Here is a 27,807-nt window from a genome sequence, read left to right as displayed (position 1 = left end):
TTGTGCGAAGCACATATGTCTGTCTGTATTAATGTGTAGTATCCTTAATGCATTTATAAATATTCAACAGGTCAACTCCTGTGTAGTGTTTGTACCCCTTTTCCTGCAAGCATTCCCCTCTGTGGAATACACTGAATTGCTATTTACAAACCTTTGAATTGGGGGGGGAAACAAAACAGCACCAACGGTAGGTTCTGAAAGCTGTTTAAAACTTGCACTGAAAACTGTCAGATTGTCAGCTCCTCGTAGCCTCCTGTTCACCTGAGACAGAGGCCAAATTGCTTGCATCTTTTCAGTCGCTATTTGAACTCAAGGGGTTGCTGAGCAAAGAAATCAAAACTGCTATCGCTTTGTTTATTGTAACAACAAATGCCACAACAGTTATCTTGAGCTGCATGGATTTCCTGTGAGTTCTGTTGCTGCTGGAAAACGGCAGGTGGGGATTGTCTTCTTGGTAATTAGGGGAGAGGAAAAAGAGTAAGTGCATCATCACGTATCTTACAAATAAAGGGAGTTATGATCAGTACCCTGGAAAAAGGAGATGATGAGGTCAGAGCAACAGAAAGATGAGATGCTGAGCCAAAAGCATGATCCATGTTCTCCTAGAACAGAAGCAGCTTTAGATTGTGTCTGTCAAAGCTAAAAAAGGTGATGTTACATCAACAAAAACCCGTGCGTGGATAGGAAAGTGTCATGCAAAGACAGGATTCAGCAAAAATTAGCTAAATGTCTTAAGAAGGTGGATGAGAGGCCTTGAATAAAGGGTAGGGAGGAATTAATATTTGCAGCTGGGCTTGAATTATCCAGAAGCTTTTAGGGCATTTTGCAGAACATAGAGGAAGCTATTGACAGCAGAGATTTTGGTGCTCCTGAAGTGACTGAGAGGTTAGTGAAGATCAGCAATGAAATGTGTATTAATATTTGGTCTGCAGAAAGCTCTAAGTGCTGGCCTTTAAAACCAAGGTCTCTTCCAACTGCATAAAGCCAAGCAGTGCAGAGTTGCTACTGAACTTGCATTGGGCAATGTAGAAGCAGCCAAAAGCTGCTTGCTTTCACTTTGCTGTGGCTTCAGGGGAACTTTAAGGTATGAGGAGTATAGGATATAATATGGAAAATACAGTTGGATGCTTGGAATAATCTTTTTCCACTCTATGTGGTGCTGTGAGTGCCTGAGTACTATGGTGGCTTCCCAAGTCAAAAACGTTACCGGAGATCCTGAATGAAAGAAAGATAATGAATACATTCTCAGCTCTGAAGGGCAGTGAATGATATATGTGAAACTCTGGATGTAGGACTGTTAGAGTGGAACCCATTTCCTCATTGCACAGAAACTTGTAAAGATAAAAAAAGTAGGGAATAAAAAATTCCTGAGAAGAATTGAAAAGTCAGAATGAACCGAGAAACTGACATGAGTTATTGCTCAGTTAAGCCCTTGGTTTTATTTTAACATGATTTATTTTATTTTTTTTTTTATTGTTTCATTAATTGGGCTTGTTTTAAAACAAAACAAAACCTACGTAGAGGTGAATTGTAATATGAAAGGAGGAAAGCACTGATCTTAAAGTCAGGTGGTAATTGAGGAATGGAGGGAGGGCATGGAGAACCCTCTGATGGAGTAGTGGGGAAGAGAGGCTGGGTTTAGTTGGGGGGACATTCATGTGAAGGAGGAGCGAGCAGGATTTCAAGACAGCTGTGATCAGTTTTTCAACAGTATTGGGCAGAATCTGACCCTGCTCTCTGCTTGCTGAGTCCCAGAAGGTTTGTGCTTGGAGAAGGAGGGAGATGCTGAGGAGCGAAAACAAGACTCGACAGCTTGGCAGATATATGTACAATTTCAGCATCTCACGGTGGACACAGTTGTGTAGCTTGAGAGGTGGAGTGCTTTGATTATCAAGGTGAATTGCAAATAAGGAGCGTTCCTCTTTTTTCATCCCTTACCTCTGCAGCTCCTGGCTCCCTACTGACCAAAGTGGTGAGGAGGGCTCTATTACTGGTAGATACTGATGCGTTGATCCATGCCAGCCTTCCTGACAATAATAATGTGCTCATACATCAGTGCTCGCTGAAGAAACAGCTTCAGGGTTTGAAGAGAGTGAGATGGATAACCTGACACTAAAACAAATGGCTGGATTCTGTGCGGTTATGTATTGCAAGTGATATTCTTTTAGATAACTAACACTATATGTGACCCAGAAGCCTCAGCAAATGAAATGGTTTGACACACTGAGCATAGCTTGGTTCTTTGGTCACATTAAGAGTATTTGAATAGTTTCTAATGCCACACTAAAGCCTTGGTCTGAGATGGTTTCAGAGACGTCACTGATAAGAGCTCTGCATTCAAAAACAAAGACTGGTCAGGAGAGCTCCTGTTGTATTTGAGAACTTCTCAGTAAGGTCCTCTTGGTGATGGGAGCTTAGAGGTGGCTGTAAATAAATGGTCCATGAATTATGACCTTTAGAAGACTTTTTCTGCTAGTTTTTTAGCCATAAACATTGAGTAGCACCTTCTGCAGAGAATAAGGCCGAGACTTAAAAGTTAATTCTGCTCTAAAAATTAACATAAGAAAGAGCTGTAAGACTGGTGTTAATCACAAAGGTCTCCATTGGCTATCAGTGAAACAGAATTTTTCTGATTTGTGCCTTGACACAGGTGCTTTAAAGCCCTATTCAGGATTTCCTACAGAAGCAGATGTTTTTTATTTATCCTTTTATTACTTTTAGTAGCTGTTAAAGAAATTTGAGATAGACCTGCACATTTTCTGTAGGACTTCTGAGCAGTATTTCTGTTACAAAGGCATAATGATTTAATTTATTAGAGAATCTTTGGTTCTCCTGCAGTTCAACAAAGCCTCCAGTTACCGGGTTACATATTCAATTTGACAATGGTTAGAAAGTTCTTGTGAGTGTTGTGATTGATTGTTCAGTCACCTCACAGGCTGTGTGTAACGCATCCCTTTTAGCAGGCTACACATCTGATACAACGTCTCGTCAAACTGAACTCATACAGGAAACTCCATTCATTTATTCTGCAGGGAAAAGACTACTTGAGTAATCTTTTAGTCAGTTCCTCGGCATGCAACATTATGGTGTAGGATTTGGTGTTTTCAAGCATGATAACATTTTAATTTCAAACATAGTTTGGTTTATTTCAGAAGTCTTTGGCAAGCTTCAAACTTCTTATGCAAGGAAACAGTCTTTGCATAACGTCATCCTCTCTCAAGCCAACAAAGCCTACTATTTTTACTTCTCAAGCATGCTTGAGTGGGTGGGCATTACATTTCCTCTGGGATTCTCAATCTCATTATTTTTTATCAATAAAAAGCCTCTGCTGGACAAAGGAATAAATCACATATAAATGAAATATGAGAGATTACATGAGAAGCCCAGCTTCTGCTTAGACTAATCCAATATCTTTGGCCAAACATCTCAATGTCAGAAGCTTTATAAGTATTCTACAGGATCAGTCTGGCAAAAAGAAATCGATAACCAGGTAATGGATTTGATTAAAAATTTTCCCCTTCTACCCACTCTCACAAGCCAAATGTTTCTACCCATACTAATCTGTTCTGGCACGTGGAACTGCTGGTTCTTCTCTGTGGCTTTCTGGGATGTGTATCTATAATAAGCTTTATATCATTTCAGAGTGACGTGTTAACTGTTGGTGAGTATGCGCTTTAAGAAAAAGCGATATGTGTATCTTGTTTTATTTTCCTTCAGAGATCAATTCTGCAATGTGCCTTTGGGAAATATGGGATGGGCATAACTGTAACTTTGCTACACATTCAGATGCTGTTTTGTTGTGCAGAACTGGCCTTTTTTTCTGCTGTGCCTGCCGTGCTGAGGAGCATTTCCTTATGTAACCCAGATATCAAGCAGATGTCCAAACTCCTAGATGTTTTTGTTGTTGTCGAGTCACCCTTCTCCACCTTATCTTCTGTCTTGGTGCTGGTTGTACCAGCAGACTGTGGGCCATCTGCATCATTACATTTCAGAGTCATTCGTAATTAGGCTGGTAGCTTTCTACAAGGATTATTGCATCTACTTGAAAGAAATACAGTTTTCCAAACTAATAGGAAGAAATCAACAAGTTGCTATTGTGTAAGACTTGAATTTGAGGCTCAGCTGCTTCAGTTGTGGAGCTCTGTTGGGAATGTGCACTACTTGTCTAAATGAATTCTTCACTTACCAGAACTGTCCTTTAAAAGCTGTTCAAAGCTTCTTTTTTTGCAGGTCAAAAATCCAAAATGCAACGTGTTTCTTTTATATCAGGAACCTTAAAAGTCTGTCATTACATTGATTTTTTTTTAAAAGCAAACAATCTGCGCTTCCATAAGGTGGTTACTGAATAGGCTTCATTTTTCACCCAGAACGACTGCACTTTATTGGAAAACCATCTTTGGCTTCTCTTCTTTGTTGGTGGAAATATTGACCACTCCAAGTTAGTGATTTGCTAATAATATCTCCATTACAATAATTCAGCAAGCAGCAGGAGAGAGCGCTGCTGATGACAGGCCAGGAGAGGAAGCCAGCTGACAGAAGGAGCAGTTCCTACTGAGCCGTCCAAATGTGTATTTCAAATGCTGCCATTTGATGAAGCCACTCTGTGGTTTCCTTCCCAGGTGGTTTTACACACTTGTTTCCAGCAACTGACTTTTAAAGTTTAACATCTGGAAATCTTCGTGCAAAACTCAGGATAAACTGCCATCCTGTTCCTAAGAACAAGTTCATATCAGTACCATTTTGTTGAGTGCCTTGTTAGATATTGCTGCTGATTTGCACATATGGCTCAGACTTGTAAAAGCTGTGTTACAACAGGAGCTGTTTCCAATGCCCGCAGTCTGGTTGTTGTGTGAGTGGTTTGCAGTAGGCTTGGGGGCTTCTTTGCATCTGAAGTGAAGTCAGGTCTCCTGCATTTTAGGGATTTATAAGATGCTGCCACCGATTGTTTTATGTCTTTTCTATGTTTCTTGTGTATTGTAAAGGAGCTGTAGTTGTAAATGTCGTGGACAGCGTAGCTGGTTTATTCTTTTGTTTGTATGTTTTGTCTCCTACATGTTACTTTCCTTTTTTTATGTGTGTAAAGAGAGGCATAACTTTTTTTTTCCTGTTTTCTTGGGGGAAGGAGAAAGGAATGTGGCTTCTGAAACGTAAATTCCCTTTCACAGGATGTTTATGTGAGCCTGCAAGCAAGCTACCAACTTAGGTTTGTCCCTTGTTCCCCAGAGCTAGTGCTGTCCTAATGGTGGTTTGCTGTCAGCAGAAGAGAGCAGCTAAGCAACAACAGATGGTTAACGTGCCTGTAAGATGCTGACAAAAAGAGTTGGAGGCGATCTTGCTTCAGAAGGATATCATAAGGACTGATGGAATGCCGTGGGAATGGCTCAGAGCAGCACCCCAGTGACAGCCCCCGAGCAGCTCAGTGCCCAACCAGCCCTCAGGCCAAAGCCATGGCGCAACATCCCATCTCTCCAGCCAGGGGCTGGGTGCAGGGTCACAGCCACAAGTGCCAATAGCTTGGAAAATGAATCCTAGGATTAACATTAAGGCTTCATTTTTGGAGCTTTCTGCTGGAACCAGTTGTTTGTTTGTGCTCCTAGGGGTTTGAGGAGGGATTACGTCTCCCTCACAAAATAAATAATGTGTAAAGGCAAGAGATATTTAATTATGTAATATGTTTTATTGGATGGTATTTCTCTGCTTTTCTGCGTAGTAAATATTTAACCACTGATGTTTTCTCTTTGATGTCTGGCCAGTCTCACATGCATGAATTCTCTTAAATAAAACTCAGTCCTTGGCTGCGTTTTTCAAACAATTTTCCATGACAAATTGAGAGAGAATTCCAAAGGACTGATGTTGTCGCTTTGGTTTTGTCTTGAAAACAGTTTTAAATACGGCAGTAATGGATTTGAATTTGGTCAAATCAAACAGTTCAATTCAAACTCAGGAATTCTTTGGGATTTCTTACAGGGCTTATTTTCTCTCATCTCCTTCCTGTGCATTTGCACCTTTCTTTCTTTTCTCTCAGATAATATAATGCAGTTGTTACTTGTGAATTCATTGCTCCTCCATTGCAAAAGCAAAGCATCTCCTTGAAGCCTCCTTTTAAAGGACCTAAGTCTTCATACCTGTAACATATGACCTTAAATGCGTTTGAACTCCTAATGGTACAAAAAAGATAGCTGGTCTTCATATAGCATTATTTACATTACTGTTTAACTGTCTTACCTATATGATGTCACTTAAATTCTTAGCTTGTCTATAAGGTAAATGTTACCTTATAGGTAACCTTATAGGCATGTGGCATTCTCTGATGGTGTGAATTTGCTTCAGTGGAGCCATGAATATGCTCTATGAATTTCAACATTGGTTGAAATTTGATAGCTCTTCAAAGCAGTTCTTTGTCCACTTCGCTCTGGCTTTTAGTTTCAGCTGTTCCCAGTACAGCTGCTGCCCATGTTATGGTGTTTTGCAGATATTTGAGTCATTGGCTTTGGTTTTGAGAAAAAGGTGCTGTTCCCTCAGAAGGCTCTGGGCTTTGGGTAATTCAGGATCATTTTGTAACTACATTGGTGCTTGAGAGTTTGGAGTTAAAATACTAAAAGCTAACTGATTTATTTCTTGGGTTGTTTGCAGTGCTGTCAATCTAATCTTGTGGTTCTGCTAAACATCTTACTCCAGCTCTTTCCAAGGTTGTTATACACATCAAAATATCTCTTATAATAGAATCTTTTGTGTTATGTTTCTTTGTTTGCAATTATAATCTTGACGTCTTTAACATTCCTGTTTCATTATTGTTTTCTTCTGTGCAATAAAGGCAATTGCTTTGTCCCTAAAGTCTGCTGCAAGGGTTTCTAGTGGAGTAGGTAAGGAGAGATGTCTATGTTTGTTATGTTAAAATGTGCATTTCCTAATGTGTAGCAGTTAAAATAAGAGACATTAACGTGCTAGAGTTGACTAGAGAAAGGCAATTCAATTGTGAGGCAGCTTATGAGATATTTGAGTTGAAAGTAAATCCAAAATATTTGAATGCTTATTTTTTTTTATAAAATTGAATCATATGGAAGCATCCCTTTCAAGATAGGAGAATGAGGTTTTGTGTAAGTATTCACACTGAGTTTAATTTCTATTTTGAGTTGAAGGTGTCTGGTATTTTTGTCTCCTCTTCCTTGCTTTTTGTTTTTAATAATATGGTAGACTTGTTCCATTAATCTTCTGGCCTGAAAATTAAAATGGGATATTTTAGTTCACCTGTAGAAAATTAACCCTTGCAAGGATTTCATTATGCTTTCTTAGTTCTTGATCTTGTTTTCTTCCACTGTATAGTGGAATGTGTTCCTTTAGTATTTAATATGTTTCCTTAGTAAAGCATATGTAATTTATTCCCCAACCCTTGGGCAGTGTGTTTTGAAACTAGCCCATGGAGTTTTTGGATTTCTTGCCATGAACCTTCTTTCCAGGCTTGCATCTTATGTTATTGCTTTCAGTTGTGGATGAATTCAAATTGGTCATAAGTATGCACTAAGGACATGGAAGCCAGAAAGAAAGAGGGCCACGGTGTGTGTCCATGTCATGGATCAGCTTTAAAAGGAGCTGGGTTTGGACTTCTGGTGTTTGGGTTGTTGGTTTTATTGTTTTCTCCCCCTTGATCATTCAGACATTAGACTGCATGGCCTCATAAGAAGCCGTTGTCTTGAAGGATGGAATTTGGTATGCTGCTTTTTCTTATACCCGGGATTGTGTTAATATTCAGCATTTTAACTCCTCCTTCATTCTCACGCCTTTATTTGTTATTGATTGCTGCCTCCACCAGCTAATCCCCCGCCTTTGGGCATATTCTTGTCTGCAAGGCATGGCTCTGAGATCAGCAGTTGCCCAGAATATGAGCACTAGTGCACTGTCATGTGCACTTCCTTGAGCTTTTGCTACCAAGACATCATTCCACAGCATGAGTTGTTCTTCCAAGTTCCTGGGAAATGTTCAAATGTCAGAGCAGAACTTCTCACAAAGTAGGGAATTTTTATGTATTCTCTGAACTCTCTATGCATATAAATATGCAGCTTAAAAATGATGCTTTGTAGAAGCATGCAAATGAGATGGATGACTGTGTTTCATTACTGCCCATTGACTGGAATTAGGCATCACTGGACAGCCATTTGGGACTGATAATGGATTAGAAATGGCTGATACACAACTTTGCCTTACAGAGCAACTGTGGCACAAGTTTATCATCGTTAATGTGGATCATAAATCTGCTCTGTACGTGGGATTCATGTATCTGAACTCCTTCCAAGCCACACTTTTGCCTGCATCAACAGCCCTTCATTAGAATTTGAGATTTTGGAATCTCTCCAATGAGGAAAAAAAGACCTGCTGAATGAGATGGGTGTTGATATTAAGCACTGCACACTATTAACATGCTGCTTAATGTATTTTATGGCTATTGATTGGCACTGTGCATGTTTTTATGTGGTTTAATTACTCTGATTTGTTTTTAAAACGTAATACTGTATAGGAAACGTTCAACTGATACAGATTCTGATGAGGGAAAACATTTTATTTTATTGGTGTAGAACAGATAACAGTTAAGGGAAAACATGTTAGTTTTTGGCAATATCCTAAAGCAAGATGGCACAGCTGTATGGCCAGAAACTGCATCTGCCTTCATTGTAAGCAGCATTTGCAATGATGTTCTTCCTGGTCAAGCTAGTATGAGCTCCTCCACTTCTAGTAAAGTGCTCTTATGTCATGGCTGGTTGGGTCTGCAGTTGTCATATGGGATACCAGATGTGAAAACTTTATTCATGAAAACTTTATTTGTTGTAAAGGTAATTACTCATTGGATTTCAAGTCCACAGAGCCCTGCATTGTCCTGTGCCTGCTGTCTGTGCATTTTGCTACCTCTGCTTTCCAAGTATTGTAGCTAGTTTTATCCTTTCACTTTTATTCCTTACCTGGTATGCTTCCAAAGCCTCCTAGAAGGCTATTTTGTATGAGCTAAGACTGCCTTCTACCAGGTGCCTAAATTATTTTACAATCTCATTTAACTGTTCTTAATTACATGACATTGAAAGACAGCTAGCTCATTTTTTGTACTTTAAAAAGACTAGCCTGCAGTGAATGGTAACGCACTCCGTATTTCTGCAGAGGGACCAAGCTAATCTTAGCAAGCTAATGGATTGCGATGTAGCAGGTCTGACTGTGGGTTGTGTAGATTATAACCTGAGCTTGGAACAATGTGCAACCTTGTGGACGTGACAAAATATCATCATAGTGATCCTGGGTGCAGAACTGTAGTCTGCATTTAGAGCAGGCCAGAGCCCTGAAATAAAGGACTAATTATACACTGTGACAGAGACAAGCTGGTCAGAGCAGTGGGAAACACCAGGTGAAATGCTATTTCTGTCTGTGTATCGTTGGATATGCCAACTTCTGCCATCAGTACTCAGTTCAGGAAGGGAAAATGCTTTAAAATTTGGAGGACTGGTTAGGTTGTGCTTATCATCAACTTAAAGTCATTCTGTAGAATTTGTATGTATCATGCTGGGAATCTTGTTGTGGTAGTAGGAGCATGTTATATTTAAAGCATTGCAGCCATGAAATTGCAGCTTCAAGGAAGCTTTAATAAAAAAGATGAGAGACCAGCATAGTAGGACAGAAGAGTAACAGCGACTGCTGCTTGAACTCATGCTTGGCATTTGCATCCTTTGTGTTGCATGTAGTATCAAATGAAGAAATGAGATACTGCTTTCTTGTGATGTTAGTGGTAGGTCTGTGCTTTCCTATTGTTATTATTCTGCCTCACTGTCTTTAACCTTGTTTCTGAGGAAAATGAGGCTTACAAGGACGTGCTCCCTACACCTTCTATGTTCATCCTCTGCGCCGGTTCCTGACACAATTTCCCATGCTCACCAGTAACTTCTAACCCGCAGGCTAATTCTGACAAAGCTTGAAGTCTGAAAGATCAGTCAATTCCCAGTATTTATATTGAATCAGCAGCTAAGGTGATGGTGCTAAGAGGCAAAATGCACTTCCATAGATATTCAGGCTTCGTTAGTTCTGGTTTTCATGGATCAATTCATTTTTTTTCTAATAAGAGTTGTGAAGGAAGCAGCTGTGCAGTAGATGCTTCTTTCTGCTCTGGCTTAGCATGTAATGTCAGCAAAATTAAACTAATTTTTAACAGTATTTACAGTGCTGCCCTTGGATTTTGCCATGCAAAGGGTCTACCTGCTTTGATACTGCAGATAGTCCAGTGGCTTTTAGAGTTTTGCTTTGGAATAATTGCACAAATAGAACTAAATAAGAAACACAATTTTTCCAGTTGCTTAAAATTGATTTTAAAATGTTTTTCAATTGCCACAGTAAAAGGCCATTAATCCCATAGCGCTTTAGACGGTGTGGTTAAAAGTAGCTGATGAGCTGCTGATGTTGATGTGCTGTTGAGTTCCAGTCTGAGGCTACCTGCTGCTGCAGCTCTTCTAGAACACAACTTGAACACAAGTGCTGTCTTAGCATGTTGTTTTGAGAACCAGTATTTGCCTGCACTGCTTATAGGGCTTTGCTCACCTCCTTTTGATTTAGGCTGGGACTGTTTTGAGAAAGGAACTGCATTTTACTTTGTCTGCAGAGCTGCAGGTGCGTCCGTGCCACTACATAAATCGTACATACAAATGCTAGTGCCACAGATGTGCTGTGTTCACTTAATGTAGTGTAGAACACAGCAACAAAATTGTTAGCTGATCTGCAGTACTGTCCCTGGCATCTGCTGAAGCTCATATGCCTGAGATTAACCCTGAGGATGGGATATGGCGGGCAGAGAAGTCTACCTTGCTGTTATTTACCAAGTGAAGTGTAGAGGAAGCAAATGTAACGTCTGTGCACCAGGATTTGAGATAAAGCAGAGGAGGTGCTCAGTGGAGGTTATGAAAAACTGTCACTCTGGCTGAAAGAGGAAGGTCTCAGGCAGCTGGATATTGGTTATTTTGGTTGGTAAAAGACATTCTGTGTGCAATTTGGAGGATGGGGCCTGTGGTGCTGCTTGGCAGCTGATGTAGGGAAGCAGAAGAGCCTGCTGGCTCCACCATCTTCAGATGAAGCTTCTGTAAACCTGCTGGAGAGCCACAAGGTTCAGCTCTACCTGCAGAACCCATATCCCACAGCATAGCAGTGAGGCACTTCTACTGGTCTTTATGTATAGGGCTGCACCATCAGTGTACTAATTGCCTGTGCTTTTTTTTGTTATTTCATGAGTGTAATCAGTCACCTGAAATATTGTAATATAACTTTCTGGAATAGTGGGCTTATGGCATCAATTGGGAATCCATTAAAAATTCCCTTGGAAAGTAGAGCTGTGCCTATTTACTATTAGGAGGAATGATCCTATCCATAGAAACGGTTTAGGGATTACAGATCTCATTGACACTCCTTTGTGAAGTGACCAAAAAGGATAGGATTTTTTGCTTGTTCTTCCCTAATGATATGTGCTCTGTCTCCTTGATTTGTTTGGTTAAAAAGAAGATAATTAAAACTGTTTACTGTCCTCTTGTATATACATTCTGAACAGAATTAATTTGACCTTCTCTGTTAGTGATCAATTTCAAATTGAAATAGAGGTGTGTATAAAGCTGCTGGTGAACTTAAGGCTGAGCATACAGTGGTGCCTTTCCATATGTTATTTTACTAAAAATATTGTTTTCAGATCAGTCCTTCTGTAGAGGATTGCATGGGTGTTATAGACTGACAGGCTCAATCATTAAAATCATTGAGGAAAAAAACAACTTTCCCTAATGCTTTTGTTCTTCTTCAGATAACCTTGTCTCACATGTGCAGAGTGATGATGCAGTTTAGAGGGGGATGCTGAGGAGCTCGTGCTGCAGTGGCTGGGCTGCTGGGATTCCTCTGCTTCTGAGCACGTCTGCCCCTAGGCTGCTATCAGTCCGTCCCTCCGAACTTCTCCTCCACCGGCTGTGCTTTTGTTTCTGTGTCTCTGCTTTGCTCTCCTTTGATCTGCAAGGAGTGCTAAACCTCATTTGTAACTCTTTCCCCTGCCACAGATTGCCAAATTGAATCCATTTGAACTACCTTCCTGCTCATATCTGTTTCCTGAAAGATTTTCATCACTGCCTGGACAGTATCTTCTTAAAATTCAGCCCAAGGAACGAGTTCCTCATGTGGTATTTGGGGGATTATATATTAAAAAATGCATAAGCAATAAATCTTCTTTTGTGATTCACAACAGTGGCAGTGCCTGCTACCCTCTGAATCAATTATAGATTTCATCAGTCCCACTTTATACCTGCTTCAGAATTTGTTTTAAAATAGCTCTGGTTTCCTAAATGTATAAAGGGTACCATAATTTGTCATTTTGCTAATTTTATGTCTCCACAAGTGAGATGTAGCTTGAGTTATTAAAATGACGAGTGTTCCATTAATGAAAACACATTTATTCCTTGACGAAATCAGGGTCTCCTCCTGCAGCCCTCACTCAGGATTTAAGCATACATGCTTTGTCAAAATCTTTGTATTGATGGTGGTGAGATAACTGCGCAGAATTAGTCTGAATACCCAAGGTTGATGGATTTCTGGCCTTTAACTAACTTTTCCATAAATAAAATAGGAAACCTCCACAATTACTTGTATCACTTAAGGTGAATTAACTTTTTTTTAGTGTTTTAAAAGAGTGTGGGATGAATGTAGATCAGTCCACCTAACCTTTATACGGGGAGGACCGGTATAAATGATATTAAGGGCAACATTTCAGGATAGCTCAATGCATTTGTTATACTGAAACACTGGGAAATTTCAACACAAGTTAGGAAACTGTCTCAAATCCATGAGAGTTCTCTGCTGGGCTCACTGAGCATTTGAACGAGGGAGATCTCATCAATTCTGTCTGCTTGGATTTTCAGTAGATTCTTAAGGTCATTCAACAGAAACACTCAGAAAAGCAAACCTGCCATGAATAAAAGAAGAAAAATCTCATGTGAGCTTAAAAACTGGTGAAAGAATGGGAATAAAATGTCATGTTCTGAATGGAGAAATTACTTGTGTCCCTCAGGGATCTGTGCTGGGACTGAAGTTATTAGGATGATCTTGGACACTGGAAGAGAAAGAGGTGGAAAAGTTTGCTGATCAGAATAATGAGGGCAGTAAAAGTGAAGGATCTGTGTGAGAGAAAGTGCAGGAGAGGAATTCAGTTTGGAAAAGTTGGCTGTGAAGTGGCCAATGAAATTCATGCAGATGAATGTGAAGTAATATATGAGGAAAATAAATAGTTTCTCTACGCTGGTTATTGGTACTCAGGAAGGATTTCTGTGTAGTGGTACTAAAAATGCCAATTGAATGAACAGAATAAGGAACAAAACTGAAAGAACTGCTGAACTGCTGTGCTGCTCGGTACCTCCACTGAGTACCTGTTTCCTCAGTGCTTTTTTCATCTCAGAAGATGTGGAAAAGGATGGTAAATATGGTCAAAGATAAGGAATGACTTTGGTGTGAGGAATAAGTCCATAGGCTGAGTGGTAGTATCATTACTGGCTTGCGAAGAGGGTTCGTGTGTAGTCATTGTTCACTTTGCATCATAATGGATTCCAATAGGATTAAAAGCATCAAATGAAAGTATTTAGGACATGAAAATAAATATTTGTGCAATGCCAGATTTCATTTTGGAACTCATTAACACAAGAGATTGTGGGTACTGGAGGTGTACGTATGTTCAAAAATAGGTAGTATGAGAAAACCAGCCTATGGACAGTTGTTCAGGACAATATACAGTGTCTGTCTCAAAGAAATCCTGAGACACAGAGACTTTGGGGAGGGTATTATACCACTCTACATGTTCATTCTTAGCATTTTCCAATTAAGAATCCTCTCCTTTTTGTGACAGAATGTAGGTTGCTGAACTAGGTGAGCTTTGAGTCTGACATGCCGTGTCCATGCTTAAATGCAGCGGAACTGTACTCATATCTGAAGTCAATAGATAGTGAGCGCATGAGATTATCTGTTGTGAGTCAGAAGAGAAGTATGTTATGATTAAATGATAATTCATATATAGAAAAAGGTATGGATTTGGGAGATGAAAAAAAGAATCTTCCCTGAAGATATTTTATTCTACTTTGGAAGTGGTTTCCTGTTATCAATATGTTGTTCTCTTGGTATTTAATATGTGACCACTTTGCCTGTGATGTATCAGAAAATATGTATTTCTTTTTTTTAAATATCATGTTTTAATGTAAAATCTACTGTTGTTTACTTAACTAGTCTTTCTGAAGTTGTCTTCCTTTTTCCTTCTAACAGTGGCACTCAGTTGGTCACTTCAAGTGGAGATGCAACAGTACGGATATGGGACCTCTCAAAAGAGGGATGCGTTTTGACTTTGAAAGGACATGCCCAAGCCGTATGGGACTGCTCATGGCATTCGTGTGGTGATTTTGTGGCTTCTGCCTCTAAGGACAGCACAAGTAAAATATGGGATGTCAACAGGTAAGGAATTACTGGAGATTCTTTACTGTCTATTTGATAGCTGTAATTAGTAATCAGTGCTTTATGCTTCATCCCAGTCAGAGAGGGAGATGTCTAATACCAACTTGTGGACTTTCCTTTAGGATCATGAGTAGATTAAAGGGAGTGGTGCAAGAAAAACAATTTATTAGAGAAGACTTTTCAAATTAGCAGGGAAGGACTTAAGATAGTGCCACGAAGAATGTTTCCTTTTGTTTGGCATCTGCTATTCTGCAGTTGTTTTTATTGTTATTGGTTTTTGCTTGTTTGCTTTTAAGGTCATAGTTTTGTGGAACTTCGGTATGTAATGTAAAAATGTAACAGAACAAAAATACAAGGGAGTTTTCTATTTCATATTTTTAACTTACGAGTATACAACACGCTTGAATTTTAAGTTGGACAAGTAGAAATTTATTCTATTCATTATTTAAGTTTTGGCAAGGTGACTCCTGATTAATAAATAACTACACCTCTTCATTTTCGTTATTGCTTTGGCAAATGCATTTTATGAAGGTACTTAGAGAAATACAAGTACATTTTTGCTTACCTATTAATCATTAGTTCCTCATCTATCTTCAGTAGTACTTGAGGCGATACGCCTTAAAGGATACTGTTTGGAGCCGATGTTTCTAGACTCATGGATAACCTAGAAACAGCGTTACTGAAAATAATCTACTGTGTTAAGTGTGATTTTCAGCAACTAAATGTTGCCTGGCCACAGAATTCTTCAGACTGGAATCTGTTGCATTGTTCATTGCTTCTTTTCTTAATCTGTTGTAGCATTCTAATGCTTTGATTATCCTTTAGGACATGTGCATGACTTTTAAGAAATAATACTAAGAATAGTCTTGGTTTCATGTCGAAATGGTTTTGAATTTGCACAAGGGAGATTTTATTTAGACATTCTGAAGTATCCTCTCAGCTGAAGAAGCTTCTGTAGTCAGATATCAAAGCAAATCTTCATTGCCAATCCATGCCTCCTACTCATTAACAACTCTCATTTCTACCTTTAGTGTATTTGTAGTGCATTTCACATTTGAAAATAAGGAGTGCAGCCATGATGTGGAATGTTTATATATCAGCTTATAATTATTGAGACCTAAAGTCATGCCAAAGTCTCCATGGCCAAAGGAGGCAGTGTCTGTTGTGATGTGATGATCTCAAGCTGTAGACAGCCTGACTGAAGATGTAATTCTGCAGAACAGTCAGCTGCCAACAAACTTTATGCCCAAGTTGACTGAATTCAAGTGAGAAAGTATATGACGGTTTATGTATTTACTGAGGGAGGCAAGAAGAGAAAGTTACTTCCTCATTAAGCAACCTGGTCTTTTTCAGTTTGGATTGTTGTTTTATTTATACTTGTATACAGAAATGCTATAGAAAGGAACTTGGAATTTATTTTGGCTTGCAGTACTAATTGCTATGTAAATTGGCTGAGTTTGGCAGAAGTAATCCTAGGTGTTGTCCAGCGTGACCCAGTAAGTTTACATGCCTGGAGTTCTGTGATAAAAGGAAGGCAGCTGTGCCTTCAACGTACCATATCAGCGTGTAACCTCCTTCAGATGCTTTTTATGGTCTGAGTGTGTGCAACAAGGCAGGAAGGTGGGAGCAGGCTTGCCACAAAGGTTCGCAGTGCTTGGGAATCCTCCTAGAATGTCTTATCTCATCTTTAAAATTCTCCTACTCCAGATGTCTGCCAGCTCTCACAAAGCTGTCTCTGAACAGGGGCCGGAGCACGAGATAACATGCTTGTGATAGGATAATGATCAGGAATCACAGTTACTCCGCTTAATCTTGTGATTAATTCTTTCTGTGAATAAGGAGGCAACATTTATAAATGAGAGCTTTCTTTCATCCCTAATGTATCTCTGGATGTATGCCCGCTTCCAATTTAAGTATTCCTGGAAAGCATCATATTGAAGGGGCAGGAGGAAGTTAAATGAACATCAAAGTTGTCAACTATCACCTCTAAAGGGATATGTAAATACATACTTAGAATTGTATGCAGTTATATTTTGTAAACATTGGCAGTTCTCTTTTTGATTCCAGATTTCATGAAGCTGCTGTTTTACGTTAGGAACATGTATCTTCTCAGAAATCTATAAGGATAACTTTTCAGATTCCTACAACACTTTTCTTTGGTTCAGAACCTGGTGTCCTTAAAGTGATTTTTTGCCCTTTTAGTACCAAAACCAAGTGCAACTTGCACAGTCACCAAAACCATTATTGGAATCCAAATAATACAGGGCCTAAGACCTTTTGAATAGGAAAAGGTTGTCAGCCATTTTATTAAATTATATTATTGTTTGCCAATGATAAGAAAATTGAGTGCTCTCTGTGCTTAATTTTTACTTTATTAGGAGGTGAAACTATTGCTGAATTAATTTTTAATAGATGTTTTTCTCAAGCCTTTTTTATTCTGGGCAGGTTGGAAGGCTCTGTCATATTTCGAGCCACAAATGCCATTCCTACCAGGAGGATGACATAAGGTAGCTTTGTAGTTAAGTGTTTTCCTCGACATGCCATTCATGCCAGGATGACATGAGGTAGCTTTGTGGTTAAGTGTTCTCCTCCTTGACAGTTTACATCAATATGAGTAACATACTTACAATGGTTGGAAAAATGAGAAGCAAAGCAGCAAAACCCAGATCTCTCTCTTCAAGATTATCCCATCTCCTTCATGATCTATAGGAAGCCACTTGAACAGAAGGTGAGGGAGAAAAAGAAGGGAATAGGTTTCTGACTTGCAAATTGATTTTATTCATCAGTGTAGCTTAGACTGAAAATACATAGCCAGCCATGTTAATAGCTCAGCAAACAGTTCTAGGATTGTTTTCTCAGACCATAAATTCAGGGCTGTCAAAGTCATTTTGGTAGGATTAATTTCAATTATCCAACTGTAAATATCGTCAGAGATTCAAAGCCTGATCTCTGACATGCAAATCAAACTGAACTTCATATATCTCATGTAAACACAGGTGATTATTTAGTTTTGTAAACATATGCCGTAGACTGTCTATTAAATGCAAAAAAATGTTATTTTTTTTTTTAAACTTGAAAAATTATTTGCACCAAGGCCAGAACATTCAGAATTAATGTGAAAGCTTTTTTTCCCCCCTCCACTATATTCATTGTGTTGTAATTGATACAGTTCTGCATTTTTCTCTGCTTCCTTTCAGTAGTGCAAAACACAGTGGAATTAGGTCATGGAGAAATGTAATTCCGTGCTGCCCTGCAGCAGACCTCCAGGTGAATAAAGGTCTCAGAATGGGAACCATTGATGCTTTCTGTAGGCTGTTTTTATATCTGCCACTTACTTATTTTCACTTTGTTCTAGCAGAATCAATTTTGGTTAAGTCCCTGTTATTTCTCCCATGCTCAGAATTTTATTTAAGTGTTCAAAAAACATTTATGTCCAGTCGTGGCTAGTATCTTTTGGTGTGTTTATTCAGGAGTAAACTTATATATAGCATGATCACTTGTAATTGTCCTGTACAACTGCTAATAGATAACCTTGTTGGTAAGGTATTCTTAATAAGTTCTTTTACTTCTTTCAAATATACACCAAAATAATTGTTGGCAACTTGTGCTTTTCTGTCCCAAAATCACGAGTTTTTCTGCCTTCATGGAGTGTGAGATATGTCACAAATCAATTCTTGGTATATGTACATCATTCATTCATTCCTAAGCCTATGTGAAGTGTCTTGCCTTCTGGTATCCCATCTCCACTTGATCATTGCTGAGTTTAGTTTTACTTTTTCTGATAAGAAGCGTTTGCGTTTTAGTTTTGGGAAATTCAGAAGGTAGTGTGCATTTAAAAGAAACTAAGCAGGGATGGATTGTTTAATTAGAAGCCCCTTATCAACTATAGCTTCACTTGGAATGATACCATGAAATGATGATACTGTACTCTACTATTATTAACATAGTCTGACAGAGTGGAGCACAAGGCACATTTAAAAGGTTTTTAAACTGCTCTGTTGGTGTCTTTTTTGTTTGCTTTGCTTTGGTCTCAGTAAAGAAGTTAATGTCCCTTGGTTCACGTTCCAAGTTGGCCAAGCTGGTTGCTTTTTACCATCAAAGCAAGTTGAAGTCACAGATGTTAGCCATCTTTCTTGGGCATCTTTTACATTCGCATCTTTCTTTTTTCTTCCCTTTCTCTTATTCAAGCTTTTAAATGAAATATTTTTCATTAGATTTGTAGTTATTTTTCACAACGCCCAACACATCTGCATTAGGACTTGATAAAGAAAGCCACAAAGAGTTGAAAATGGAGTCCCACTCGATCATTTTGAACAGGAACAAGGGCAAATAGCCAGTTGTCATAAAGATTTTCTTTCCTGGGTGACTGTTACCTGCCTCAGATTTCAGTGGGAGAGGCACCAAGAGCTGCTGGCCAGATACCATGTTTAATTGATTCCAGTAAAAGTGAGGCTAATCTATTTTCAGAAAAGACAGATGTCCTCCAGGAAATTGGAAGGAAAGCAGAGAAAAACTCAGAGGATCTGTGGAAGGGCCATCTTCGGGTAGTTTGTAATTTGTGTACTGACAGCCCGTCAGGAAGCGCTTGCCATTTTGATAAAGGAGAATTCCCTTTGGAATCCTCTGAGGAGCGCTATGGAGACAACCTGCTATCAGTCCCTCTATATAAAAGAGGCCTGTGCTTAAATCTCCAAATTTATATTTATATAAGAGTTCTGTGTCACATTTGTCAGGACCAAAGTAAAGCTAAAACCTGTTTTTAATGATTCCCAGAGAGCCAAATTTAAAATATCAATTTAAAGATCACCATCTTTAATTATTAGGTATTAATTATCAGGTAAGACGCATGTTTATTTATTTCCAAAGCATAGTTATTGGGTTAAGGGGAAAATAAGGTTTAATCTACATAATACTGTAAAAGATTAATCTTGAAATACAGAACCAAATTAAGAAGTGTAGCCTGAGCTCTGTATAATAGACTTAATTAAACTTGTACAGTTAGTGCAGAACTTTGGCAATGAGAGATGTTCACTATGGCTGTGTATTTGAGAATCTAGGTAATTAAACAAGTCATACCTACTTCTTCCAGAATGGCTCAGCTGTGTTAGTGGTGCAGTTATTTACATTTGGTAAGGAAAAGGGTGCAGTGCTTTACTGAAAGCTGTTTAGTGAATTATTACTGAAGTGAGCGTTATACACTGTGGTGTGACATGAAAGTTGGGACTGGATCATCTTAAAGGTCCCTTCTAACCCAAACCATTCTGTGATTAAAAAGTGGCATCCCATCCCTCGGTAGCAAAACAAAGAAACATTTGTTTGATTTGAAGAAGACAGTGATAAAGCAATGTTAAATGCTGCAGAAGTTGCGTGGCTTCTGCTGAAGTAGTGTTGGCTACAGGTAATCAATGGCATCTGTTGACATGGGTTTTTACTGTAAGTGTCTGTGGTAATTTAGGTTATATGTGAGAACTATGCTTGAATTTTTTAGTAACTAGAATGATATGATTTTGTTGGTTTCTTTTAACATCAAAAAGGAGTCCTTTTTCTGTCTTTTTCAACTCTTCATGTGTATTTTACTTCAACCATCTCCTTTCTTATATTATCTCAGCATCCAGCATGGCTTAGAATACTCATTCGGGGGTCAGTTTTTTTTATATTCCATTTTCCCTCTATCAGCCCAGAGATGCACATATTCCCTCAGTGATGTGTAGCTGGCTGATGGATTCTTCTTGGAGAGCAGTATGCTTTGTTGGAACTACTAAAGCACTGTGATCTCCAAGTTAGATACCTTTTCCTACTTGGTTTACCTCTGTTGTCTAAATGCCTACTAGATTCGCTGACAGCTGTGGTTCCAGAGCAGGATGCAATACTTAGGCTTCCTTCCATCAAAGCCTAACCAAACAGGCTGGCAGGTCCAGAAATGTTAGTCTGCGTGATCCTTCTGTAGGAGGCTCAGTTGTTTTCTCTCTGTGACAATGTGCAAGTTGAATTTGTTGTCTTATTCCCAAGTGTGCAGGTGGTATAATTACGGCTCCTGCTAAATAATGCTCTGCTCTTGACAGGGTGTTTCCCCTGTCCTACATTCAAATGTGCAGGAACAGCACCCAGACACCCAGCACATTTTAAGGATTAATACAGTTTTTCACTACATATCCTAGCTCATTATCTTGTTTTTTCCTTTCTTCTTTGTGTTGTGTTCACTCATTACTGGCAGTCTTTTTGTCATCTAACCTATTTTCCTAGAAATACTGTCTTAGAGTATCTCAACCGAAACAAAAAAAGCAAAAAAACTGTACCAACAGAGAGCAATTCATACAACAGTGAAAGCTGTCAGCTGTTATTACAGAATTTATTGAAGACAACAGTTCATTAAAGTGAAGTATTTCAATCATCACAACCATATCCCGTCAGTACCAGTTAGTGCAAATATTACATGTAGAGCTTGTGAAGCGGAGTGTGCTGCAATACAAGGGACTGCCAGCTTTCTGTGCTTTTACATCTCCAGGGAAAGAAGAAGAGCAGGACTGTGTCTTACTGCTCATGAGAACAAACTTGGATAGGCAGCTAGAATGCTGGACTTCTGTCAGCTCTGTATGCCATCAGGTCTGAATCTGGCTGAACTGGTGAATAGATTTAAGAAGGAAGGTTTGCACTAATGGATATCTTTAAACAAATATATGTCTTTTTGAGTTTTTGTCCTCTGGTTCCACGCAGTCTTCAGCGTGGATGTGTGTGAAGTTTTGTTGTTAGTTTCTCTGTTATTTTAGAATTCAGGCTTTGTACAAAGTCTTGTGTTGTCCGAGTTTTTTTTCTCCCAAAAGCTGTAGCTTTAACTATCCTACCATGTACGTCCAGTTAAAGCAAACTGTTCATCCTTCATTTGCTATGTCCAAAGTCTGAACACAGCTCTTATCTTACACCTTAGACAATAACTTCTTATGTACAAAAAAAAGGTCTCCTGGGTCTTTTATTGAAGTTTAAAGAAACTGAGATGTCTTTTTATCTTCTTACGGTGTGAATTATATATAGTTTTCAACCCAGTAGTGGATTGTTTTATCAGTCATGCTTTTCAAAAGTCTCAGGGCAACTTCTGACCTAAACCTTAAATCTCTATGCCAGGTAGAAGAATACACACATAATAAAATTACTTCAGTACCATGTGCCAGTTTTAATTCAAGAAACATCTCAGAAGCATGATATCCACAAGACAGAAGAGTTTAAGCATACAAACAATTTACATAGGCAGTCTGAAGCTTCTCATGAAAACAGTTTAGCTTCAGTGTAAGTGAGGAAACAAAAACACAGCCATCTTTCTCTCTGCACTTCCACTATTCAGAGCAATATGATGCTAAGATCTCATTCTGGGCCAGCCAGTATCTTTCACATCTAGGAAGCATTTCTGAAAGGCAGTATTTATGCACATGTTTACTGAACTCAGAGACTGCAAACACATGTATATCTATTGTAAACATACTTAAATATGCATTTGAATTATCCAGAGGACGCAAAAATCACCGAGTTCTTTTGTATCTTAGGATATCTTTCAAAAATCTATTTCTGTCACCAAAACTGAAGTTCTAGGTTATAGTCTTAATAGTAAGAGTGTGTTAAAACATGGACAGAAGTAGTGAATTATTTAATACGCAACAGATAGTCATAGACCATTCCTCTTGCACAGAGAGCATGCCAGTAAAGCTGCACGGTGCAAACATAGCTGGAGTTCTGCTGGGATCTCCTCAGAAGCAGTACTTCTGATCTTGAAAGAAGCAGTATGTGTGATGTTCTGCTATTTAAAAGACAGCTTCCATAGCTTTTCATTTCAGAGTTTGTTTCATAGTAATATAGGTCTGAGCTAGCCGTGTTTGGAAGGTCAAGATGAAGGTGATGGATTGAGGATGCAACAACACTGGGTGGGATGTTAGTAGCCAGCACTGTGACTTGGTGGAAACCTAATTCCATGTGTGAACCTTCCCTGTAGCTCTTACCAGGTTATCACTCATGCCTTGGCAGTATTTCAGATACATATTCGGCGCCTACGACAGTAGCATGAGCTAAGCTTTGGTATCTGCAACTAAAGATCTTAATAGTCTCTTGCAGGATATATATTTCTAGGAGGAGAAGAATGTGTCACAGCTTGCAGAAATACAGTGCCAGTATTCAAATCAGTTAGACAGCAAAGGGCCAGGCTGGCCTTTTGGTACCAGAACTCAGGATCCCAGTCACTGAGCTTCTCTCCAGTGTGCTTCTAGCTGAACTGATGTGAGGTGCTACTTGCTGTTCCTACGCGTGTGAGGTGATGTTAATATAATAAAACAGGAGGCATTTCTGTCAGAGCTGCTCTCATATATTCAGACCTGTAGATGGAGGAAAATGAACCAGTTCACTTCTTCTGTGTGCAAGTTTCAAGGTAACCTTTCCTCCCAGCTATTTGCCAGAGGAAAACAGCCCTTTCCCAGCTGTATTTGGAAAAGGGAACTTATAGTACAGAAATGTGCTCTCAAGGAGAAAGTGGTAAATCTGAACGAGGAGGGAGTAGCCTTGGGAATGCAGCCCTCCATGCTCTGTGTTTGAGTAGCTTCCCTGCTGAAAACTTAGGGCTGGTCCCAAGGCTTGCTACAGTGATGATGAAAACACACTGAAGGAAAATGCCAGCACCTGTAGCTTCAATGAAGAGGCGAGGAGTTTTATTCCTTGCTCCGGCAGCTGCCTGTTAGAGAACCCAGAGTGATATTGTTTTTGTTGTGGCTCTGTGTCGAAGAGCACAGCAAATCCATTATTCATAATATCTTCCCGGGTTCACAACGGCACCGAATAGCGCTGCGAATCTCCTTAAAACTGCCACCCACTCAAATCCATTTTATTTGGACAAATAAAGAAACTCTGCACTGAGAAAACCAATTTGAAAACACACTGAAATTCATTTTCTTCACTTAAATATTAAAGTGCTTATATTTATTGTATTTCAGCTGTGTTGTACTGTTTTCAGAAAGGATTTTCTCATTTAATAGATCTGGAGGAGTTTCTGTCATATTTAAAATGCAGAAAAAAATGAACTACCAACCGACAAGGGCAGCGCTGCTGTTTGTGCTGTGAATCTCTGCTTTGAATATTAAACCCTTCCGTTAATATTGTAACTGTGTATTAATTGACAGTACCACAGTCCTGGCCCAGGCTTTGAGTCCTCTTGCCCTATTGTGACTGTTATTTTCTAATGAATATACAGAAGCGTTTTATATGTAAAAGGTGAAGGACTTAAGTTCATAGTTTCTGTATAACACAAAATAAAAAGAGGCCTTCAGCATTTACCTGTTGTCACATTTCTGAATTTGATACCTTTGATTTTTCTCTGGCTTTTTTTTTTTTTTTTAATAGAGGTGATTTCTTCTGTATGTCATGCAATAGTACAACAGCTTCAGGTAGAAGCATTCATGGTGTACAGGTAGCTTTGTGCCCAGTGCAGTGGTGTGTGAAGCTCAGTGAGCACAGTTGGTCCAGGTTCCCTTAGCTGCATATTGAAAGCTGTGCTATACCTGTGTTGCTGGCTTGTTTCTTCCTTATCTGGGTTGGGATTGGGGTGTAGAGGTGTCTGATCTCATATGAAAACAAGGAGCTGTGGAAATTAGGAACTACTGGCATTGCTTTGTCTACCCCATGTGGAGCATCATTGCTCTAAAACTGGATCAGTGAAAGGCCTCTAAGGTAAATTAATGGTAGTTTGTTTTGTGCTCTTTGCTTGCTCGTGGTTGTGCTCGGTAGGTTTATTCTGCTGCTCTCTTGCATAGCTCTTGTTTCATTCATTACCTTTCATCAGCAGTTAATTTTTATTTTTATTTTTTATTTTTATTTTTTTTTAAGGAAGGCAAATAATTTGTTTTAGAAACAGTGGCATCTGCATGTGGCTTCATATTGACTTTTAGTAAGTGGATGCCTGGAGAGAGTTGCTTGCTGTCCTCTAGGAAGACGAGCCTTCCCCTTGTCAGCTTCTGCCTGATGGTGACAAAGTCACGTAGAGAAGTTCTCACCCAAGCAGATGTTGGTGGGGCGGGCTCCCTTCATTTAGCATGCACAAAGGGTTGGATCTTTAAAAGTGCCTGCAGGATTGATGGAAAAATCTGTTGGAGCGGGCACGTAATGCCTGCTGAAAATCCCATTAAGCACCTAATTGATTATTTAGGCACCCAAAAGCTAAAAGAATCTGAGACTTAGCTTTGTCAGGGAATTTCGAGAATCTCATCTAAAATGTATAAAGTTGCAGAGAAATATGGTACGATAGATTTCTACAGGATGGACTCAGAATAAGTGCTAACAAGTTATTTTAAACTACAGTGTTATAGGACTAGCATTTTTATAATGTCTTTTTACATATTGTAATAGCAATGATCAGTATTTCCCCTTTCACTTTGCTTGGCAAGGGTAAGATGAGTTTCCTTCTTCAGAGCACTTATTTCAAGGACTTGGGAACATAGAAGATATGACAGTCTCCAAAACAGTTGAAATGCACAGAATGGAGAGCTGAGTATTGAGTGTAGATAACTCTTTTACAGCAACCTGTCTGAATAGAACTGATCCAACGTGAGCATAAATGCACACACAAAAACCAAAAGTGCTTGGCAGCGATCTATCAAAGGACAGGCATGTTATTATCCTTGAGTACTCAGATGAACTGAGAAAGACACTTGGGGTCAGTCAGAAAAGGCAGAAGCTTTACCCTTAAAGTTCTTCTCAAAGGGGAAAGCAAAATGAACAAAAAATGGCAGCATCCACACTGATGCAGAAGTGGGGCATGGGCTGAATGCTGATGTCAGCTGGAATGGTAATTGTGGATAACCCACTGCCGCCGGGGAGCGAGCCTCTGCTTATTCTCCTGCAGAACTGCTGAGCAGAAAACACGCTCACAGTCATTCTGCAGTGTTTAATGTCGGCTTAAATGGTTTAGATCTATTTTATTATTACTGAGATTGTGCTTATCTGATTATCTGGTACCCATATGCCTTGAGGGAGTAGGAGATAATTGTTTAATAAAATAAGGCTATGGTTTTCAATAAGTGATTTCTGGTGCTCCCATCTTTAACTGTCCAACCAAAAAATCCCTGAAGGAAGCCTGATTTGCAGAAAGTGCTGAGCACTTAGAGGTGGAGTCGGAATATTACATAAGCATTGCAGTGAACCTTTCCTAGCCTGAGTTAGGTTGCTGTCTATAATTCTGTAATACTTTTATACCTCCCAAATAGTACCAGGCATCTCAGAGGAAGAGAAGATTGTGTTCTAGTTTCTGTCCTAAGGACTGAAGTGGCATTTTGTTCAATAAGCATGAAATATAAGAGCTGACCTTAGAGGAGACCACTTCAGACCACATCATCAGTCTACAGAAACTTCATTTCAGCTGGTTGTATTTATTTTCTGCATGTAGGCAGACTCCACGAGGAAGTTAGAAAGATACACCCATGATCAGAAAGCTTAATACACATGTGTTGATTTTCCTTAGGCAGAGGGAAGAACTGAACCTAGATTTTGTACCTGGCTTCTAAGGTGTGTATTCCTGCATCAGGATAGGAGTAGTTAGCAATGTGGTTTTTGTAGAGTCCATGTCCCATAATTATCTGATACTGATGCTATGGAAGTGCTTAGTAAGCTGAGTTCATCAGAGTAGAATGAAGAAATTTATTTCTCATTTCTGACTTAGTTCAGGGGTGAGATGGGTCAAACATTTCTGATGTTCCCAAGTAAGAGCAAGGTTCTCTGTAGGAACAGGATGGTCCTTGAAAAGAGCCTAGGATCTGTATTTCAGATAGAAATGCTTATGTCTTTTTATTGTCTCAGACTTTGTTTCCAAGTTGTATTTGTTGACCCGGTTCTCACTTTGGGAAAACGTGCCCCTTTAGAGACACAAAATAACTGAAAGTTAAACATATGAAAGTGGATCATATGAACATATGAAATTTGGATCAAATGTAACATCCTTCTGTTCACAGGAAAATAGATGCAGTAGTTTATCAGAGTGGATTTGGAGCCCAGCTGCAGTGTAAAGTGAGCTTTTGCAGAGGCTGTTGCCGTCATCTAAAAGATGTTTGGTCCTGCCAGCCATCAGGTGTTGGCTAGTGGGATAGTAAGGAAATCCTGACATGGTATGGGCTTCAACTGAGCCTGCGTAATAAAAAGCAATGAAGAATGTGTTACAATCTGGTATGAAATTACATATGCTGTATAAAACTTTTCACTTAGCCTTTGTTCTCTTTGAACAAACTACAGTTGGTTTTCTATTGCACATGGAAGTGCAGAGTGGTGCAGTTCTGACCATGCCCTGTGGGGCTCTCAGCTGAGATAGCTGTGGAAATCGTGGTTTCTGTGGCTATGTTTTGGCTAGATTTGTTAGAGCGATTTATCTTCTGGTTCAGTTAAACATTTAAGAAGATGCTTGCATTTAAAGATGCAGTTACTTCCAGATTGTGTCTGTAAAGGATTCTTCTGCATCACCATTGCTTTGGAAATCAGGCTGAGCGCTATTCTTCTGGTAATTACACTTATTTTGGGTATACACCGTGATTATGTGTGTTTAATTATATTGATTTAAAATGGTACCATTAGCGGGAAAAGAACAGCAGCATTGTAAACATTCTTAAGTAGAAATCTTATGCCTTACAGTTTTATCTTTCCTGTAAAAACACTCAAACTTTTCTTCTGCAAGCAGAAAATAACACAACAACACCTCTTAGTTCCAAGCCAGGCCACTCAGTGATTTCTACGCAACACTTGTTCCAAGAAATGGAGTATGTTAAGAAATTAAATCTTCATTATGACAGAGATAATAGCCACTGACAAGGACAGTGTGATTGGCACAGACTATTAGTCTTTCACACTTTCTGGAGAAGACCAAAGTTGAGTGTTATTATTTCTGTAATTCATACTTTTCAATCACATGAAACATACAGAGCTACTGTCATTGATAGTTACTGTTCTTAGTGTTTGCCAAACCACATCTTTGCTTTGGGTAAGGTCTGAATCACACAAAGAACATAATGTAACTGTATTTCTGTTTTGTAGCCATTTGCTGCCGAGCTCCAACCAAATGTAGTGGAAGTCTCTAGTTTTGTAGTACGAAGGCAGCTTGCCTGCACTCTGTGCAGAAACATACTCCATACTCAGTGGTAGAAAGTAAGGGTTCTTATTGTATCTCAGGGTAGCATCAGGTGCTAAAAGCTGTGTTGAGTGCCATAGCAACCAGTGTTTCTTTAAAACTTTGTCCTTTTTCTCTAAGTGATTATTTTTTCAGTGCTGTGTCTTAGAAGGCTGAGCAGTATCTCACTAGTGGTCTGGGTTTCCACACAC

General features: G+C 39.2%; 1 protein-coding gene across 1 annotated transcript in view; it reads left to right on the top strand.

Annotated features, from left to right (window-relative positions):
- Positions 1 to 27,807, top strand: part of SPAG16 (sperm associated antigen 16) — a 339,824-nt gene that overhangs the window by 181,235 nt on the left and 130,782 nt on the right. The window contains exon 12 of the mRNA XM_015867952.3: positions 14,296 to 14,481. Coding sequence (XP_015723438.2) covers positions 14,296 to 14,481 — 186 coding nt within the window. The remainder of the gene's footprint in view (positions 1 to 14,295; positions 14,482 to 27,807) is intronic.

The sequence above is a fragment of the Coturnix japonica genome, chromosome 7 (assembly GCF_054131305.1).
Source record: "Coturnix japonica strain WE chromosome 7, WE-NBRP24, whole genome shotgun sequence".
Taxonomy (NCBI): domain Eukaryota; kingdom Metazoa; phylum Chordata; class Aves; order Galliformes; family Phasianidae; genus Coturnix; species Coturnix japonica.
Note: the sequence above shows the minus strand (reverse complement) of the source record. Positions and strands in the feature narration are given on the sequence as shown.